Raw genomic sequence first — 18,836 nt, forward strand, 5'->3', positions numbered from 1 at the left:
ATGACAAGAAAGAGAGAGGGGGGAGGGGGGTATTGGGGAAGATGAAAGAAACAATGGGTCGCCTGATGACATAGACCAAAGGGATGTTACGGAGGTACTTTACGATACGTGATTCGTGCAATTTTAACCTCTTACAGCAACACTGATTTTTTTTTTTTTCATCCAGATAATAGTTTTCCTATTGTTAATGCAGAATAAATCGTTTCCACCAATTAATAATCGCATAGCTTGTCTTTTAGTGATAACATTACGACTATTATGGGTTAAATTGTATTGTTTGATTTTTAAAAATAACACATACACACACAGAGCGAGGTCCATCCACTGCTTGTATTGCAGTGGCAAACCAATTACCGGAGTTACTGTGTACATAGATCCTGAGGCTAGATGCCCGGTTACCATGTATGTAGACACTGCTTACATTAATAAAGAGGAAGATACAAATTTCAAAATAACTCATTACACAATACGACGCAAATGTTACATAATAAAAAATTGGCTAGACACAAGAAATAATTTGTTTATCACTTTGATATATCCCCAATATCTCACTGAAACAAATTCAAATAATTCCCCTCTTTCTTTGATTTAAGATATAGAAAAAAGAAGGGTTTGGGACAGAATTTCAATGAAAATATATAAACTTAAACATGTTGGGTAATGACATGATGAGTTTATTTTTACCTCTGGCAATTTAATTGCATAAATAAAATGGCAGAATGAAAAAGCTCAAATAAATTGAAAAGGGTTCACATAATAGCAGTTTGTCTAATTGGAAAGAAAGTTCTGGCTTATAAAAATTCTGCTAAACCACTTGGGTTTATTGCCAACACTATTACATCATTTTGACTGACAATTAATATAATTTTATCCACTCACCCCCCCCCCCACACTTCTCTCTCAATGTGTGGGTTGTCAAGATTTATAACTAATAGAACTCCTTTCCGTAATTATTAAAATGTTTAGAATTAGTAAACAGTGCCTGAACGCCATTTGACAAAACTAAAAATAAATAATTAAAATCAAGTGCTGATAAACAGCACAATAACACAGATGCTCACATCTAGTTTTGATTTTAATTAAAATCAAATCCATGAAATACTGTTGATGAGTTGTGAATACAGAAATGTTTTTTAAGTGAAGTGCATCAAAATTCACAAGCACGTAAAAATTAGATCTTCATCTTGCGCTATTAAAAGCAAAAAATAACTAGTTATTTTCCACAATAAGATCAAATATAGATTGATATTTTGAGAAACAACTGATTTTTCAAATGAAAATAATAAAGTGAAGCTGTTATTGTTTTCCCAGCTATTCCAACATATTTTAAGACCATAAATATCCATATTTACCCCCACTGGACACGACATTGCCTGATATTAGTTGACCTCCACTAACTTCAGACAGGTAATTAACGGGGAAGGTTAATGGACCCTTGAGAGTTCCATCCACTGATAAACTTCTTTTGCTGTGGTTTCATATAAACAACCAGTGATTCCATGCAGTGTATTAAACATGTGTTCTGATTGGTCGGGAACAAAGCGATCTCATTGGGAGGGGAAAAAAGTGTTTTTTGTAAGTATTAAGACGATGGTTGGGTACCAAGCATCGGTATCAACTGCCGATTATTTTTATAACGATGTCGCTAAACAGGGGTTTTACTCAAATGTATGTCACTGTTTGGGTTTTGTTTTTCTTATTACTACTAGCATATGACAAAAAAATCGGGACCAGAGGTCAATGTTGTTATCCAGGGGTTGTCGTTATCCAGAGGTTGCACTGTCTGCCTGTTCCCCCCTCTTAATGCCCATAACATTGGTTAAATTTCTAATGTACATCAATGTACAGACAAATAACATTCAGACATACATTACAAGTATCTTATATATTTTACATAACATAGAAAATTGATTTTTGATTTTTTAATTTTTTAATAGCCAAAGGAAATTGACGGAGAGACTATTCCAGTTGATACCAGTCAACCCAATCCAAATGATGTGGAGTTTGATAATCTCTACTTGGATATGAATGGAATTATCCATCCCTGTTGTCATCCAGAAGACAGGTATGAAAAGGCTCAATGTGGTTGTGAGTTTCTGTTAGTGTGGGACTACTTTCACGTGATGATGTGCTTATGGGTGTCGGCAATGCTAATTTCAGTCTTAAGAAGATAATAGCATATAAGGTGTTTTCGTCAATGGACCTATATGTGTGTGTTGTATTCGCAGCTGTCTGAGACAAAGCTTTTGGGGTCTCCTGTATGGAAAAAATAATTAGATTTATTCGTTTTCTCGCATGTTTATTCTTGATATGTATGAAAAGAAGAAATACAAATCTCTTATTTCTTACTGGTTTCTGTCAAATTATTTGGCCTAGTCCATTCCCCAACAAAAGGTTAGGATACAGGAGTAAAACAAATAATTAAAATTTATTGCACAACAAAGATTTATTTTATTCCCTTAGTTGAGGTCCAGGTACCTCCATAAACTGTATAGCTGGTGGTCAGGTAAAATAGCAGTAGACTAACAATTTTTGAAATTGGGCAGCCTTCATTTTTAATTTATTATAAGCTGAATCATTTTAACTTCCTTTTTACTTAGTGATAATTCTCTTTATTAACCCCAAATGGAAAATTTGTCTTCAGAGTCTATCTAAAACAGACCTCCAGAGATAACCCAGGCATCAGCTGCAGTGTCAGCACCACAAAATGAACAATTGGTGCTAAATTTCTTGGTGAAAAGCCAGCAGTGGGCTTGATCTAGGGACCTTCAGATGCCTTGTCCATCTGACCATCTGTCTGAAATGTTATTGTATTCAGTATTTTATGTCTTGATTATCGATTCATTAAAGTTTTTATTTTATTTTTATTTTTCATTTTATTGCTTCATTTGCAGACCTGCCCCAAAAAACGAGGATGAGATGATGGTTCTGATTTTTGAGTTTGTGGATAGAATATTTTCCATTGTAAGGCCAAGGCGTGTATTGTACATGGCTATTGATGGTGTGGTAAGTTTCTCACTCCTCATTCAATTGACGGACCAATTTGTCAAATTAAAAAGAAATAAAAGGAAATATAGTCAAACTGTCATGTACGTAGTCGGATTATTGAATATGTTACAAGGTTTTAAAACAATAATCATACTACACTTAGCACTGGCACACAGGTCTCTTATGTCATCAATGGATAATCTCTTATTGACTATAGCTAAGCAATGCTCTTTTCGATTTTTGTTATCTGAAAACATCCCTATGTAGCTGTTTTCACACAGCCTTTGTGAGAATATTTTTTCACTTTCCAAACATGTTGTGTTCTTAAAAAGGTAGCTGATTCGGACTGAGTCACTGAACGATAAATTTCACTGTTTTTAATAAAGATGTGCTGGAAATATAATTTGCCATTATTAGGTTTTAAGTATGGCCATAAGGGTATATAATATGCTTTTAGGAGTGCTTGTACTTTAATTTTGACAGGGTGACAGTTTCTTGTTTGGAAATCTTAAGCCTATTGTTGTAATAGCCTCATCAATAGAGACAGTTTTGAGCAATGTTTGTTTTTTAGAGTTATCTTTACTTATGAATGACTTGCTTATTTGGTATTCCTTCTGCTTCTAAATCAAGGCACTTACATTAGGTAATGAAACTTGCCATTTAAATCACATTGTCTATTATCACTTTCTTCACTTATATTGCACTCATTATTTTGAAAATGATGACAATGGTTTGTTGAAAAATTTCAGTGAATTATTGTAAAGTTCTTTTACATATCTACTTGAGCTTTTTTAGATAGTGCAATATCCACTTAACTTGCTCAAGGGGTCCCTGGTCAACAACATCTCTTAACATTTAGGGCGTAACATGACACCTGTTAGGTGATATTGTTAATTTGTTTGGACAGAGACAACGCTGTTAATCGCCAAGTACTCATTTTACACCTCAGTACGATGAGAATTTGGGTGAAGAGCCTTTTCCAAGGACTCACTATGTGCCGAGTGCGGCTTACCCAGGACCTTCTGATCCGAAAGCGAGTGTCATACCACAAGACCACATAGGTGCGCTTGCTGTCTAGTGTTATGTAATGTTTGCAATTTTATTTAAGAAATGATCTACCTATATATTATTTATAAAAAAAGAACCCAAATATTGAGTATCTTATCCAATTATTAACTTTGACCAAAAATTTTTTAATCTTAACATTTTCCTTTCCCCATTATAGGCACCTCGGGCTAAAATGAACCAGCAAAGGTCAAGAAGATTCAGGGCTTCTAAGGAAACAGTGTATGTCTATTTTGTTCTAATACTGTCAATTTTATATTTCTGTTGGTTTGTTATTGTTATTGTTATTTTTATTATTTGTTACTAATATTATTTTGATTGTTATTATTAACATCATCATCATTAGTATTGTTTATCATTGATTTTGTTAATTTTCAAGCTGAGTTACACAGGATTAATATTTGTAAAATGCAAACATGGTGCCAATATGAAAAATTTTAAAATCTTTGAAAATTGCATATATTTGGCAAGCTACCAATTTCTTTGTCTTTATACAGTATCATGACATTGTGAAAAGCTATTCAATGTTTTTTTATGAAAGGGATCGCGGTGGAATACATATTTTTCCTCTCAAATATATTTCTGATACTTTATGTTGACACCTCTAGTTCCAATCTGTTATATATTGTATTGTATAATCCAACATTTCACAAATTTATTCGATATAGAAGATTTTATTCATTAACAATATTAAAATGAGATTATGATTTTGTGTTCCTTGGCAGTGAGAAAATTAAAGACATGGCCCGTATTAGAGAACAAGTACTCAGCAACGGCATGTATCTTCCACCTGAAAAGCCAAAGGAGGAACATTTTGATAGCAACTGCATCACACCTGTAAGACAATTTTTTCGAGTTTTTATAGTCATTTCTTTTATATCTCTTCAGTAAATAATTTATGCCTGCCTTCAAGATAATTTAATTTCAGCTTTGACTGTCAGTTAATTCCAGGAAAACGGATAAAATTCTTAATCTATGTTTATATATATTTCAAACCAGGGAACTCCTTTCATGTTCAAATTGGCCGAGTGCTTGAGATACTATGTTCATGAACGCCTGAATAATGATCCTGGTTGGAAGGACATCAAGGTGATCTTGTCTGATGCCAATGTGCCTGGTGAAGGAGAGCACAAGATTATGGATTATATCCGAAGACAGAAAGGTATGGAAAAAAATCTGATGTCATTTATTTGGGATACAAATCAAATACAAATCTGTCACTCTTGAATGAATAAATTAAAACTGACTTAAAAAAAAAAAGAATAATTGAGCTGATCATTTTTAACAAGACAGAACATAAAAATGGGCACAAAAATAATATTGTTGAAAGCACTGTTAAACGCCTGAAAACAAATTAATGAAGACTGAAGACATATTTTTCAAATTCTCACTTTCTATTGTCTCCCTTTGATATAGATAAATTCAACATTGATTAATGTCAGTACATGGCAGAGAGGTCACTTTCTTGTCTTCTATTCCCCCATGTCTGTTTTCCTTCCCATGTTACTCTCTGTCTTTTTAGATGCTTGAGATTTCTCGGTTTTACTCCTGGTCCTGGGGGATCCATCCTTAGCTAGAAGAGAGACAATACTTTTTCTTTTTTAATTTTAGAGAGATGATATTTTTATTGTCATAAATAATCTTTCTATTATGTTCTTTAGTTATTAGTTTTGGGTGTGTAAATATTTTAATATATATCCTTTGCTTGGGCCTGGATGAGACTTAGGTAGAATCAAAATATGTACATTGGTGGATTTGTCCCCTTAGTCTTGCTTATCTTTGGCGTTTTTAACCTCAGGTCTGCAACCTTTCCTCCATTATTTGCCTTTTAATTGGTGCTGCTATGACCTAATAGTATTGCTGTAAAACTCCTAAAAACAAACCCAAAAAACAAATGTCAACATGATTTTAAGATATTGACATAGTAGAATTAGCATAATTATGATTGTTTCAAAAATTATTCTTTTGTGCAATGTAAAAGGTAAACATTTTTTTTCATCAGATATTAATGTTGCATATTTCTTTTCCCCTTTACTTTTCAGCTCAGCCAGATCATGATCCCAATACCCACCACTGCCTTTGTGGTGCTGATGGTGAGTTGTGACCTTCTCTTTTTAATAAGACATAAAGGGAATTATTTCCGTTCATGGTGTTTCCTATATTACTTTGGGGCATCCGACATCTGGACCTGTTTCAACTCAGCATTCTATCAGATTATTTTTTTTCTGGCCTTCTTCTTGAGCCAGCAGCAATTGGATACCTGGATCTGATATTAATCTATGCGGTAGAAAAGTGTCCTATTTACAGGACTGCAAGTGAATTATCATGGCCAGTTTCGCAGTGTCTCAGAGGATAGTAAGCATATAATGATTTAAAAAATTGATTACCTTTGGCACCTTGGGTAAGATGGCTGAGAAGCATTATATTAGCTTTTTTTTTCTTTTTTTTTTCTTCCCTCTTCCAGTCTGCTATGAGAGTTAATCAGTGATGATAATATTCAGCGGAATTCCGGGATTTTGGAATTTTCTCATAAAATTTCTTCTGATTTTGGCTCTGATAAAAGCTCAGGTCATGGGGTGGATCTGTGAAAAAGTTACCGTCATGTCTTGTGTCATAGTTAGCAATTTGTATTCTCCCTTATTCATTTTATCAATTTTATTTTATTTCAGCTGACTTGATTATGTTGGGTAAGTACATTTTCATGTCTTACTTTTATATTTTTCTTTATTAGTATTGGCTTGATTTTTTAAAAAGAAATTTCTTTTGGAGGACAGTTAAATCTAATTAACGGACTTACGTTTTGGATTTCAAATCATACTTGGTTGCTGTAAGATTGTAATTTATCAAATTGATAGATTAAAGGAATGGTTATTTTTTTTTATATTTTTTTTTTATCCACTTTTTAAAAGTAAATTTGGTCTAAATATTTGTGTGCGTGTGTTTAAAAAATATTTTTTAATTATATTTAAAAAAACCTAAATACAGCTATGATAGCTGTGTAGATTCATCTTGCTACCTTTTTACATGTATTTTTCTACTTTTGAATAATGTGCAGGTCTGGCAACACACGAAGTCAACTTTACCATCATTCGAGAAGAATTCAAACCGAATGAGCCAAAACCTTGTGAACTTTGTGGATTAAAGGGTACATTTCTGAGTGCTTTATGATTTATAATGTGTACAGTTCATTTTTTTTTTTTAATGCATTATAAAGCCCTGAACATTTTTTTTTTGCCACTGATTCTGTTAGTGTTAGTAATCATGTGGTTGTAACGAATACTAATTAAGGACAAATTTTAAAGTCCCTGTATATGTATTTGGACCTTATCACTTTACAGCTCATTTTAGTTTTGTAATTTTATTTGGGTTAGGGTTGAGATAATATTTTCTTCAATATCTTTTCATGTTGAAGGTCATGAGATGAAAGATTGTGAAGGTCTTACAGCTGAGGAATCTACTGAGGTAAGTTCTTCTGATGGCCCAAATCATACATGGGTACAGTCAATACTGCATATCCTTCATTTCTGTGTACATCTGCTTATACCTCTCTATCTTAAATGATTGATTTTTAGAGCTGTGAAGACCCAGGATTTATTCACAAGGTATGCATGTCGGATCGTATGAATCGCAACTTGAGTCCTGGATTAATGTAATCAGTCTTGTATTTAGTAGTTGGTTGCCAAAATTATTTTGGTAAATAAGAACAAGATCTTATGTTTTCATATATGAGGGAAACAATAATACAAACGATTCTATTATCTTCTTAATTTTACAATTAAAACAACAAAAAAGAGTCATGGCTATAATAATAATTTCATGGAAATTAACCATTAAATATTGAGAAAATATTAAGTACAGCATTTTGGTCTCCTCTATGGAATATTATATGCCAATCTGACATAAATCACATTCAAGTGAAAAGATTGCCCTTCCCTATCAAATGAACATCCGTTGACATTTGTCAGCGAAGAAGTACTTAAGTAGCCTACAATCAGACCAAAGCTTTCATGTTCACAAAAGCCTTGATCAGTCCTAGTGTTTGAATACTATAGACCTGGTATTGTGTTTGAATATTACAAACCCAGTGTTGTCAATTCACTTAATTGCGAAATTATTCCATCCCTCAATCTTCTACAAGAGAATTGGTTGGTCACAGAGGCATGTTATGGGATTGTTTTTTTTTTTCTTTCGGAAAGGCGATGCTGGCTACTTGCTTGTTATTTGACTCGGGTTATCAGCACCTAAAATGGCTCTATTGATTTCTAAGTATTTCGAAAATTTCAGTTGATTATATGACATCTGTTTTTCACTAAAAACCTTCATTATGCATTGGAAATTCCCTATCAGGTTGAATAAAGTTTAGCACATTTTGCTGGTCACCGGCTTTTATTTATCCTTCAATTCAATCCTTCTTGTGTCATCTATAATTGTATATCAGTTTTGATTACCATTAGAATTTTTCCAAATTTTGCCAAAGCAATAATGATAGTTTAAATACAATGTCTGTTGTTCTTTTGATTGCCCACGTTCGTTATGTTAATTTCAATTTGTTTGATTTGTCCTTTCTGTCTGATATCTTTTGACCTCCCATGGTGGGCAGGAGGTCACTTGCTGTGTCTTCTATCCCCTGTATCTGTTTCCTGAGTTGCTTTATGTCTTGTCTTGGAATGGGATCAATTGGTTTTGTTGGAGAGGGAGACAGTCAAATGTGTAGTGTTAGTTTTTAGGATGTGGTATTATTTTTCCCCCTTGCAAATCATCTCTCTGTTATGTAATGGATCATTTTATTTTTGTTTTGAATAATCTTTTAAACATTTGAGTGTGTTCCTCTTATTGGGATTCTATGTTGGTGTCTGGATTAGACTTTTAGGTGATCTCAAATTAAGTACATTGATGGTATGCTCTTGGAACCTATATGTTTCCTATTTGAACCAATTCCCCTTTGTCTTACTTTTTCTTTGGGTGCTTTAACTGTAATTCTTGACTCTTCCATATTGTTCCTTTTTGCTGGAGCTGATCTGTCCTAAATGTGTTGCAAGCGCCGTAAAATCCTAAAAACAAACTAGTCTGTCCTTTAATATTATTATCTTTTTTTTTTCCATACAGAATATTGAAATGCCAGGTGCTGCTCAAGAATACATTTTTGTAAGGCTGAATGTACTGAGGGAATATCTACAGACAGAACTACAAATGCCGAACCTTCCTTTTGATTATGATTTTGAGGTAAAAAAAAAAAAGAAGTGGAATACATTGGATAAACACCAATAGTGATAATAATAATAAAAATAATAACAATGACAATAATAAAAATAATAATAGTAATAGTAATTATAATAACAAAGAATAAAGATGATAATGATAATGGAGTGATAACTATTTTTTTATTCTCACTACTAATTTTTCCATTTCTGACCACTAATTTTGGCAAGACTGTATATTTCATTTCGAAGTCTTTGATCTCTATTGGTATTTATAATTTTATCTTATTCCTATCATTGCTTGTCTTGCCTGTCAGAGAGCTCTTGATGATTGGGTTTTTATGTGCTTCTTCGTTGGCAATGATTTTCTTCCTCATTTACCGTCGCTGGAGATCAGGTAAGTCTTTTTTTTTCTATTTATTTTTTTTGTTTTTAATTCCTTTGAGGATGAAATGTTTCAGGGTTTATTTAGGATTGGCGTGTCAACAAATTAAATTCTTCATATCTGTTACTTAAATCATATGATTTGTTTGTGTTGTTTAGAAAATAATACTATTTGTTTGTGTTATAAAGAATGACGATTAGTTTGAGTGATGTTTGGGTTTTAAAAAAAAAAATTTTTTTAACATTTTTATTTCAGTGATCAACTGTGTTGTCACTTGTTAATTGGATATTTTTTCACACTTTATCATTCATTTTCAGGGAAGGTGCTATTGATAGATTGGTGAAACTGTACAAGAACACTGTCTACAAGACAGGGGTATGTTTTAAAATCTTTATTTGTTTAGATTTTTCTATCTCACTCAAATAATATTGATTGAAAGAACAGAATATTATTTAATTGATATCTCTTAATATCAGCAGACCTACCACATATATAATTTTCATTGGTACATACAGATATTTTGGAAACTCGTTTGACAAAATTCGGAATTTTTTGTTGTTGTTGTGAAATCAGATTTTTCCCCACCAAAATGTGACAGAAAAATGATTGAAAAATGTTATTTTGTGCAAGAACTGAGAATGTAACCAAACTGAATGAGATTTCGTCAATTTCAAAGCATTATGAAGTACGATTCATAGACTCTGTGGTCATATTCATGCATTTCATGTTGACACAGATTTGCTCCAAGGAAATTCTGAATTTTTTTCTCTAGTGTGCAGCAGACATTCTCTAAGCTGTACACATTTTTTTTCTGTTGCTTGTGACATGCCTCATGCCTGTATCAGCAATTTATTCCAATTCCAATTTATTACTTTAAGCTATTATCTGGTGGACTAGCTATACAGTGTTGGGTAATGTCAAATTGATAAGAATTTTATTCGCATGCTTTCCACAGGCATTATTAAATAATTAGTATCACATCTGTTCTCAAATGCAACATGTTTATTGTGAATTCATATATTTATTTATTTATTTATATATTTATTAATTAGTTTCTCTTGAATGCTTTGTTAGAACCTTTTGAATTTGCATAGATATTAAAAATGTTTTACCTGCTGTTATTGATTGATATATATCTGTTTCACAGGGTTATTTAACAGACAGTGGTGTTGTCAACCTCAGTCGTGTGCAGCTGATTATGTCAGGTAAAAAGAATTATGTTTCAATTTGTGCTGCTCTGGTAAAAAAAAAAAAAGAGTCATATGGTGAAAAAAATTGGATCCCATATTATGACATATTTGATTAGAGGCAACGTCTCTAAGCAAAATGCAGAATTTTGTAGTAATTATCTTAATTAGGGCCATGCTGTTCATATTCGAAGGGATATCAAAAAGCGGAGAACATTGCTTTTAAAGACAAGACCTACATATTTATTGGAAAGTATTTATAAATTATTACATTATCATCTCAATAGCTTTTGCACACCACATTCATACTAAAAAAATAAATCTTTTCTGTAACAAAAAACATTAAAATTTTTTTGCCCTTCCTAACTCCACGTGGTGGTACTTTATGAGAAAGAGGTTCATATGTGGCTCCTTCCTCACTGTCTGATTGCCCGCTAGCAATGGGTTATATTTCTACAACACATTGCTTATGTAGGACAAAAGGGTAATGGAGCAACCAGATCCTTAATACTTTCATCAATACATTTTTTATTTCATTAGACAAGTACCTCTGTCTCTTTGCATCTTACCCATCAGGATTAGTGACAGAAGGTATTTCATTGTTGACTGAGACTCTGGTCTTCTTGAAGTCAAATATATTTTTATTTCGACTTTGTCTGGCACTGTTTAATACTAACTTTTTCAGATTTTTCTGCCTGCTCCTTCACTTTTCACAATGAAAATTTGCAAAGTTAATATGTGATTTGTATCAAGTAATGATAATTTGTACAGGTTGAGGATTGCGCTCCACAATTCATGACTTGGTCTAAAATGAATAGATCCTCTTATACAGCATAATATGTTATATTATATCATGTTAAATTACATTATGCTTCTTTTTTTGGGGGGGGGGGGGGGGGGGGGGCGAATCACGTAAAGGAAATGCCACAAATATCATCCAAGTAATAGGTTTTGACTGGTTCCATTAGTTTTGCCTTTACTTATTCAATAGTATATCATATGCCTTATTCTTTTTATTTTTTTTTTTCTTCTTCTTCAGACCTGGGACAAGTTGAGGATGAAATTTTCAAGACAAGACGACAAAAAGATGTAATAATTTATATTAGTCTAAATTTAAATTATGGCAACAAGTTGTTTTTAGATATATTATTTAATTTCTTTCTAGTTTACTTACCAATTTGACCGATGTTCAATTGGTTTGGCATGTGTTGCATTACAAAGAATACTTATTATGATTATAGGTAATTATTACTCTGTCATTTTATTATTTATGATTATCCTGAATTCAAAACTTCTCACTATACTACATTCTTACCTTATGATTCTTAATTAATTTTTAAAGACATAAAAAAGGCATTTTATTTTTATATATGGACACGCATTTTACTCTCCTTATAAGTATGATGGGTACCCATTATATTTTATATCTTTCACATAAATAGCAACTTACATTTACTTGGCAATTATTGTAAGTCCATTGTCTAATTGACTTAAATTATGTTACAGTTATTTTTATCAGAAAGCAGTAGTTTTTAAAAAAATCACCACTTTGTAGTTTGTGTCGTTTAGCAATCACTGTCATTGTTTGCTGAATGATGATTGTTTAGATAGAATCATTTAGGGTTATCCAGCCTATAAACATTAAAAGTTATACCTAGTCTTGTGTGTTGGTTTGATTAATGTCAGGCTGAACTATTGAAAATTTTACTTCAATGCATACCAATGTGTAAGATCCATGTAGTTTGTTTAGTTTAGCAATTATTGCCATTGTTTGCTGAATAATGACTGTATGGACAGTCAGAATCATTTGGAGTTAAAGGACAAAGGGCATTGCTTATGTTGTCGTCCCCCACTCACCTACAGGTTTATTGTTTAGGCTTGTGTATTTATATTTCATCCTTATTTATTGTTTTTCTTTTTGTTCACAGCTTCATTTCCGAAATAGGGAAAAACAAAACAAGAGGAGGATGAAAGCGGTATAGTACAGCATTAGCCAATCAAAATTATTACCTTTTAAGGGAGGCCATATTACTCACATTTCGAGAAAAAAAAAATCAGTAATGAGAAATATAACCCATGTTTTATTCTTATGACAAAAACTCATTTTTGAATATATATACCATTATTCTATTTGGGCTAATTAAAGACTCCGTGTTCTTCAAAAGATGAGGGGATGTTAAAAAGAAATCTGTATTTGATAATAAGTGTAATTGTTTTTGTTTTTTAAAAAAATAATTAAGTTTGTTCACTGAGAATGTTTTATTATTCACTTTTGTTGTTATATCCCCAGCAACAAAATGCTCAGAGACCAAAATGGATGATGGGTGGACAGTTTGCTCCTCAGGTAAGTTTGATTCTTTGAGAATTTTGAAATATGATACGACAAACAAGAGTTTCTCCAAATGTGCTTTATTTAAATTTTGGTGGAGAAAGTTGAGTTTAATTATTTTTCGTCGAAGCTTGGATGAGATTGTTTTTGAGAATTGCGAAAGCTTAGTTTGTAAAGCATTCGAGTTGCAAGTAAAGGAACCATTGTGAGACCTGAATTCAGTTGAGATCTTTTCTTACCCCTCTGCTCAGCCATGGTGATTGATAGCCAGGTCTGACAGATGTGGAGGAAAGTACGTGGGGGTTAATATTTCAACAAAATAATATAAAAATATTTTAGTCTCTTCTTTTTCTATCAACATTTTGGAAGGATGCTTATTTGACTTCTGCACTTATTCCTTCTAGGAAAGGTTTACTTGGGACCAAATCTTGTGTTGTTAAGTTTTTGAATTTTTCTTATATAATATTTTTCCCCCCAAAGCTGTTTATTTATTTATTGTTTGGTGTCCATAAAGTCTTTACCTGATTTCAAAGACATATTATTCTAAAACAGTTGTAGACATTTGCGTCTGGTTTTCACCATCTTCTAAGGCAAAGTGATACATTTATCCCATTAGTCGGTCATCCACATTACATCACAAAATTGAGAAAAATCAACCTAAACTTATCATTTTTCTCTTCTTCTATTTCGGAATGGCAAAAGTGCGATACAAATCTTTTTGTATAATGTGAGGGCATGAATCAAAATCCTCAAAGATAGCTCAACAACCTTTCATAGCTCAGTTTGCAGGCCATTAAAGGAAAACAACTTTTAAAAAAAAATAGGATAATCTAAATTTTCCGAGACTCAAAGTGTGAGATTGATCACATTCTTGTTGACCAAGCGATTTTTGTTGCACTGTTGCTATTCCAAAATAGATGGAGAGAAAAATGAGGTCTTTTAAGTCCATGTTAATTTTGGTAAATTTGGGGATGTAATGAAGGTCGATGATCCATAGGCATAAGTGTATGGCTTCTCCCTAGTATCTATAATGGTCGAAGAATAATGTCTTTAAAATCAGGAAAAGACTTAATGGACACCCTATATGACTTTTCACTGATTGCTCTCATGAAGTTATTACAATTAAAAAAAAAATAAATTGGAAAATTAGCCTCTCATTTCAAGGTGTATTATTTGCTCATCCAAATCTAGCCTGTTGGAAACAAAAGACAAGGACTTGGTTATTCTGGGGGTTTTGGTGGAGTTGGTGCTGTCCAAAATCCAAGACAAGCTGCCTATGAAAGTAGGAAACAGAATATGGAAGCATCAGCAAACCGTGGAGGGGAACAGGGTGAGCAGAGAGGTAGAAAACGACCAGCAGAAGATCAGGGTGGACGAGATAAAGATGACAGTGATGACGACGAACCTGCTGATAATGTCAAGTAAGAAAGTAGCTTTTCATATTAATTATGAAATAAATTTCAGATAAAGAAGTAATCTCCGCTTAATTTGACTTGAAATATTTGAATACAAGATGTGTCAAAATAGACAATTTTAACCCACTAGAGCTACTCGATCCAAAATGGGACATCATTTTTACATGGCTATAATACTTTATCTTCAGGGGAACAACCATATTTACATAAATGAGAGAATATTGAGGGGTAGCTGCCCTTGGTTTCTGCATGTGTATCTTTTTATAACTTGCCATTGCAGTTCATTCAGTAGATAAGTCATTAGAACATAAAAGTGCATGTCCCTTAAATGGCCTCATAGGGTTTCATGATTTGTTCAATACAGGTCTGTAAATCTTCCGTCTATTGTCGGATTTCCGACAGCACGATTTTGCTCTTAAGTGCTAATATTTAAAAAAAAAAAATAATAGTAAAAATAAAATTCGTAACTTCAAAGAACAGAACCAATAAAAAAGAAAATAAAAGACTTTTATTTTGTTCCTCGAAAAAAATAGATTTTATTCCGTTTCAAATGCCGACTTAAAAATTATTTTTTTTCATTTTCATTTGTCGCATCAAAGACATAACAAAACTTGCGGTCTATCTGTTAGCTATAATATTATCATGCCACCTACACGCTCCGCTTCACGTGGATGTATTCACTGCCTGGCTACTGTGCCACAGCCAGCGAGTGAGAGGTGGCGAGGTTCGCGCGAGTCGTCTTCACATACACACACACACACACACCTAGTCAGTAAATAACCAGGGCTGAGAATCTTCCGCCTAAAGGCGGATTTCCGCCTAAATGGTAGTTTATCTCCGCCCATCCCATCACATTTCCTCCTTTTTCAAATTTGCCGTGTCAAACATTTTCCTCAAACCCACAAAATCACCATTATGTCTTGTGTTATATTTTGACACCTGTGCTCAGTCTCGTGAAATTTGGTGACGTCCCGTTTTTATGACGTTGGGCCAGACAGTATGGCACCAGATGTCACAATTGACACAGAAGACCAGTAGTGTTCTTTGATTAGTTAGTTGATGGTTGAGGGGGAGGGACAAATGGGTCTGGGGTTTTTTTCCCCCTGTTGTAGGTACCTATTGCCTTTTTAATCTCTCTCCTCTCTCTCTCTCTCTCTCTCTTTTTTTTTCCCTTTGCCTTTCTTTCTATTTCTCTTTTCTTCTTCTTCTTTTTTTTTTTTTTGGGATATAGAATTCAAAAGGTCCATACATAAGTTATTCTGGTAAAGAAGTCTTTCCTCCCCCCCCCCCCCCCTCTCTCTCTCTCTCTCTCTCTCTCTCTCTCTCTCTCTCTCTCTCTCTCTCTCTCTCTCTCTCTCTCTCTCTCTCTCTTTCTTTCTTTCTTTCGCAACCACATTAAATCATCTGGTATATAGAGATGATATATTAGAACAAAGCAATGGTGATTGGCTTAGTTTAATCTTTTTTCTTTTTACCTTTGGACTATTCTAAGGCTTTAAATTTGAGAGATTCTTGGGTTGTATTTATAAGCTAAATAACTACTACTAGGTTTCTTTGCTTGTGTTTGATCGATAGCCCGAGGAATTTTCCTCCTTTTTGACAAATTGCTATTATCATCACTGAATAGAAAAACAGTCACCAAAATCACTACATCAACATCTCTACCACCACTACTATTACAATCACCACCACATCATCATCCCTACCACCACTACTACTACAAATAGCACCACATCATTCCTACCACCACTACTACTACAACTACCACCACATCATCAACCCTACAACCACTACTACAACCACCATCATATCATCATCCCCACCACCACTACTACTACAATCACCACCACATCATCATCCCTACCACATCACCCCTACCACCACCACCACCACACCATCATCCCTAGCACCACTACCACAACTACCACCACATCATCATTCCTACCACAGCTACTACTACAACCACCACCACATCATCAACCCTACTACCACTGCTTCAACCACCACTACATCATCATCCCTACCACCACTACTATTACCACCACCATCACACCATCATCCCTACCATCACTACTACTACAACCACCACCACACCATCATCCCTACCACCTCTACTACTAGAACCACCACCACATCATCAACCCTACTACCACTACTACAACCACCACCACATCATCATCCCTACCACCACTACTATTACCACCACCATCACACCATCATCCCTACCATCACTACTACTACAACCACCACCACACCATCATCCCTACCACCTCTACTACTAGAACCACCACCACATCATCAACCCTACTACAACTACTACAACCACCACCACATCATCAACCCTACTACCACTACTACAACCACCACCACATCATCATCCCTACCACTACTACTACTACAACCGTCATCCCTACCACCATTACTACTACAACCACCACCAAACCATCATCCCTACCACCACCACTACTACAACCACCACAACATCATCCCTACCACCACTACTACTACAACTACCACCACGTCATCATTCCTACCACAGCTACTACAACCACCACCACATCATCATCCCTACTACAACCACCAAATGTTGTAATTACACTTTTAACTTTTGAAATTCCACCGAATTGTGTCAGAAATTGCTGCAAGACAAATTTTGGATCGCATCTCAGTAAATTTGAGTGAAATTCAAATTTATAGATTATGGTCGCATGGATGGGTCATGATCTTCACGATGAAAAATTTCCTCCTTTTTTGTGACCAGTCATTCTCACCCCTGAATAACGCACGCACAGAAGTGTGTCAAACTGGACCGGAAGGTTTCTCTCTATTTTGCTACCGACACACATGCATAGCTCTGGTACTTATTTCTCAGTCTCTATATTTCATTGGTTCTGTCCGGATGTAAGACGGAAAAAAAATAATGCGAAATAATTATTTTTCTTCGAAATATATATTCTTCTTCGAAAGCTCTCACACGACCGCCTCTTCTTCTTCTTCTTCTTTCTTCTTCTTCTTCTCTCTCTTCTTCTTCTTCTTTCTTCTTCTTCTTCTTCTTCTTCTTCTTCTTCTTCTTCTTCTTCTTCTACTTCTTCTTCTTCTTCTTCTTCTTCTTCTTCTTCTTCTTCTTCTTCTTCTTCTTCTTCTTCTATAAGAATTAATCCAAATAAAAGAAAGAGTCAGCGTAAACATTATCACAAACAGGAGCGAAGATACGCAGCTTCCTGTGTCATCAAGCATGAGATACACATCGTTCAAAAGGGTAGGAATTGTTCTCTTCCTTTCATTTTACTAACTCAGACCTGGGCCCTCAAATAATTGGGATTTTTTATTTTTGGTACCATAAAATAAGGACCTCGTTATAAATAAGTAGGGGAATGTGACATGATTTGACTAGTCAATTGACGTGTCATATCTGTGTTGTGTCCATATTTTTGTCCTGTTGTGTCTATTTTCGCATGTTCAAAAAGTTCTGACAATGTTTTCACCAACCATTTACAGGCCTGTCAATATTAATTTTGATTTTCAAAAACTGCGTTTTAATACTATTTATGACTCTGTATAGTAAAGTGACTCTCTTTATCCTTAATACAAAAGCTGTCAAACTGACAAGTTTGGATATTTAAAACATATTTTTAGATGTCAACTAAAATTTCTGCGGCCAAAGTTTGTCATTTTATTGTTGAAAATGACGGTGACTTAGCAATTTCCGACGATTTTATTGGTTACCCGCTAAAGGAGCTTTAAGATTATGATAAAGAACAAGTTTACACGAGAAAGGACAAGATCTACCTCGATAAAGAATGCAAGTAATGATGATGATTATTTTCCCTTGGCCCAGCTCACAAGTCATTGATTTCGAATTGCAGACGGCAATCTTCCCATTACAGATGACAATCTTTTCCTTGCACAGTTGATTGTCTCAGCCATTGGGGATGAAGACGATTTAGATGCCTTAGCAGCGTTAATTGATAGTAATTAAATTTTTTGACTGATATCCAGTTCTCTGTATCTGTTCTGTGATAGGGCAACTGATTTGTATCCCATGGGACGTTTGGCTTAAAAGCCAAATATGGGACATCCCGTTATTCTGATAAATTCAGAAATGGTTGCAAAATTTTTGTTCTCACATGTTTACTTTAAAAATTGCATCACTATAACACATTTTCAGAATTTTCGCTCCATTAATTCTTTGCCAGGACTCTAGAGAGTTACACTTGATACACATCAGTTTTTTACCCCCTGTAGTGGTCCAGAGTGGTCATTCTTGCT

General features: G+C 34.1%; 1 protein-coding gene across 2 annotated transcripts in view; it reads left to right on the forward strand.

Annotated features, from left to right (window-relative positions):
- Positions 1-18,836, forward strand: part of LOC144981000 (5'-3' exoribonuclease 2-like) — a 69,492-nt gene that overhangs the window by 1,204 nt on the left and 49,452 nt on the right. Inside the window, exons 2-18 of one of the 2 annotated variants that reach the window (XM_078929049.1) lie at positions 1,938-2,065; positions 2,895-3,006; positions 4,214-4,275; positions 4,779-4,890; positions 5,053-5,215; positions 6,096-6,146; positions 6,723-6,740; positions 7,109-7,198; positions 7,466-7,515; positions 9,160-9,276; positions 9,569-9,648; positions 9,954-10,011; positions 10,784-10,841; positions 11,863-11,912; positions 12,752-12,799; positions 13,114-13,167; positions 14,344-14,573. In XM_078929049.1, coding sequence (XP_078785175.1) covers positions 1,938-2,065; positions 2,895-3,006; positions 4,214-4,275; positions 4,779-4,890; positions 5,053-5,215; positions 6,096-6,146; positions 6,723-6,740; positions 7,109-7,198; positions 7,466-7,515; positions 9,160-9,276; positions 9,569-9,648; positions 9,954-10,011; positions 10,784-10,841; positions 11,863-11,912; positions 12,752-12,799; positions 13,114-13,167; positions 14,344-14,573 — 1,481 coding nt within the window. Of the gene's footprint in view, positions 1-1,937; positions 2,066-2,894; positions 3,007-4,213; positions 4,276-4,778; positions 4,891-5,052; positions 5,216-6,095; positions 6,154-6,722; positions 6,741-7,108; positions 7,199-7,465; positions 7,516-9,159; positions 9,277-9,568; positions 9,649-9,953; positions 10,012-10,783; positions 10,842-11,862; positions 11,913-12,751; positions 12,800-13,113; positions 13,168-14,343; positions 14,574-18,836 lie in introns of both variants that reach the window. The other variant, XM_078929058.1, reaches the window with a different exon arrangement.

The sequence above is a fragment of the Berghia stephanieae genome, chromosome 1, assembly GCF_034508935.2.
Source record: "Berghia stephanieae isolate SIO BIC M18660-M18661 chromosome 1, UCSD_Bste_1.3, whole genome shotgun sequence".
Lineage (NCBI taxonomy): Eukaryota > Metazoa > Mollusca > Gastropoda > Nudibranchia > Aeolidiidae > Berghia > Berghia stephanieae.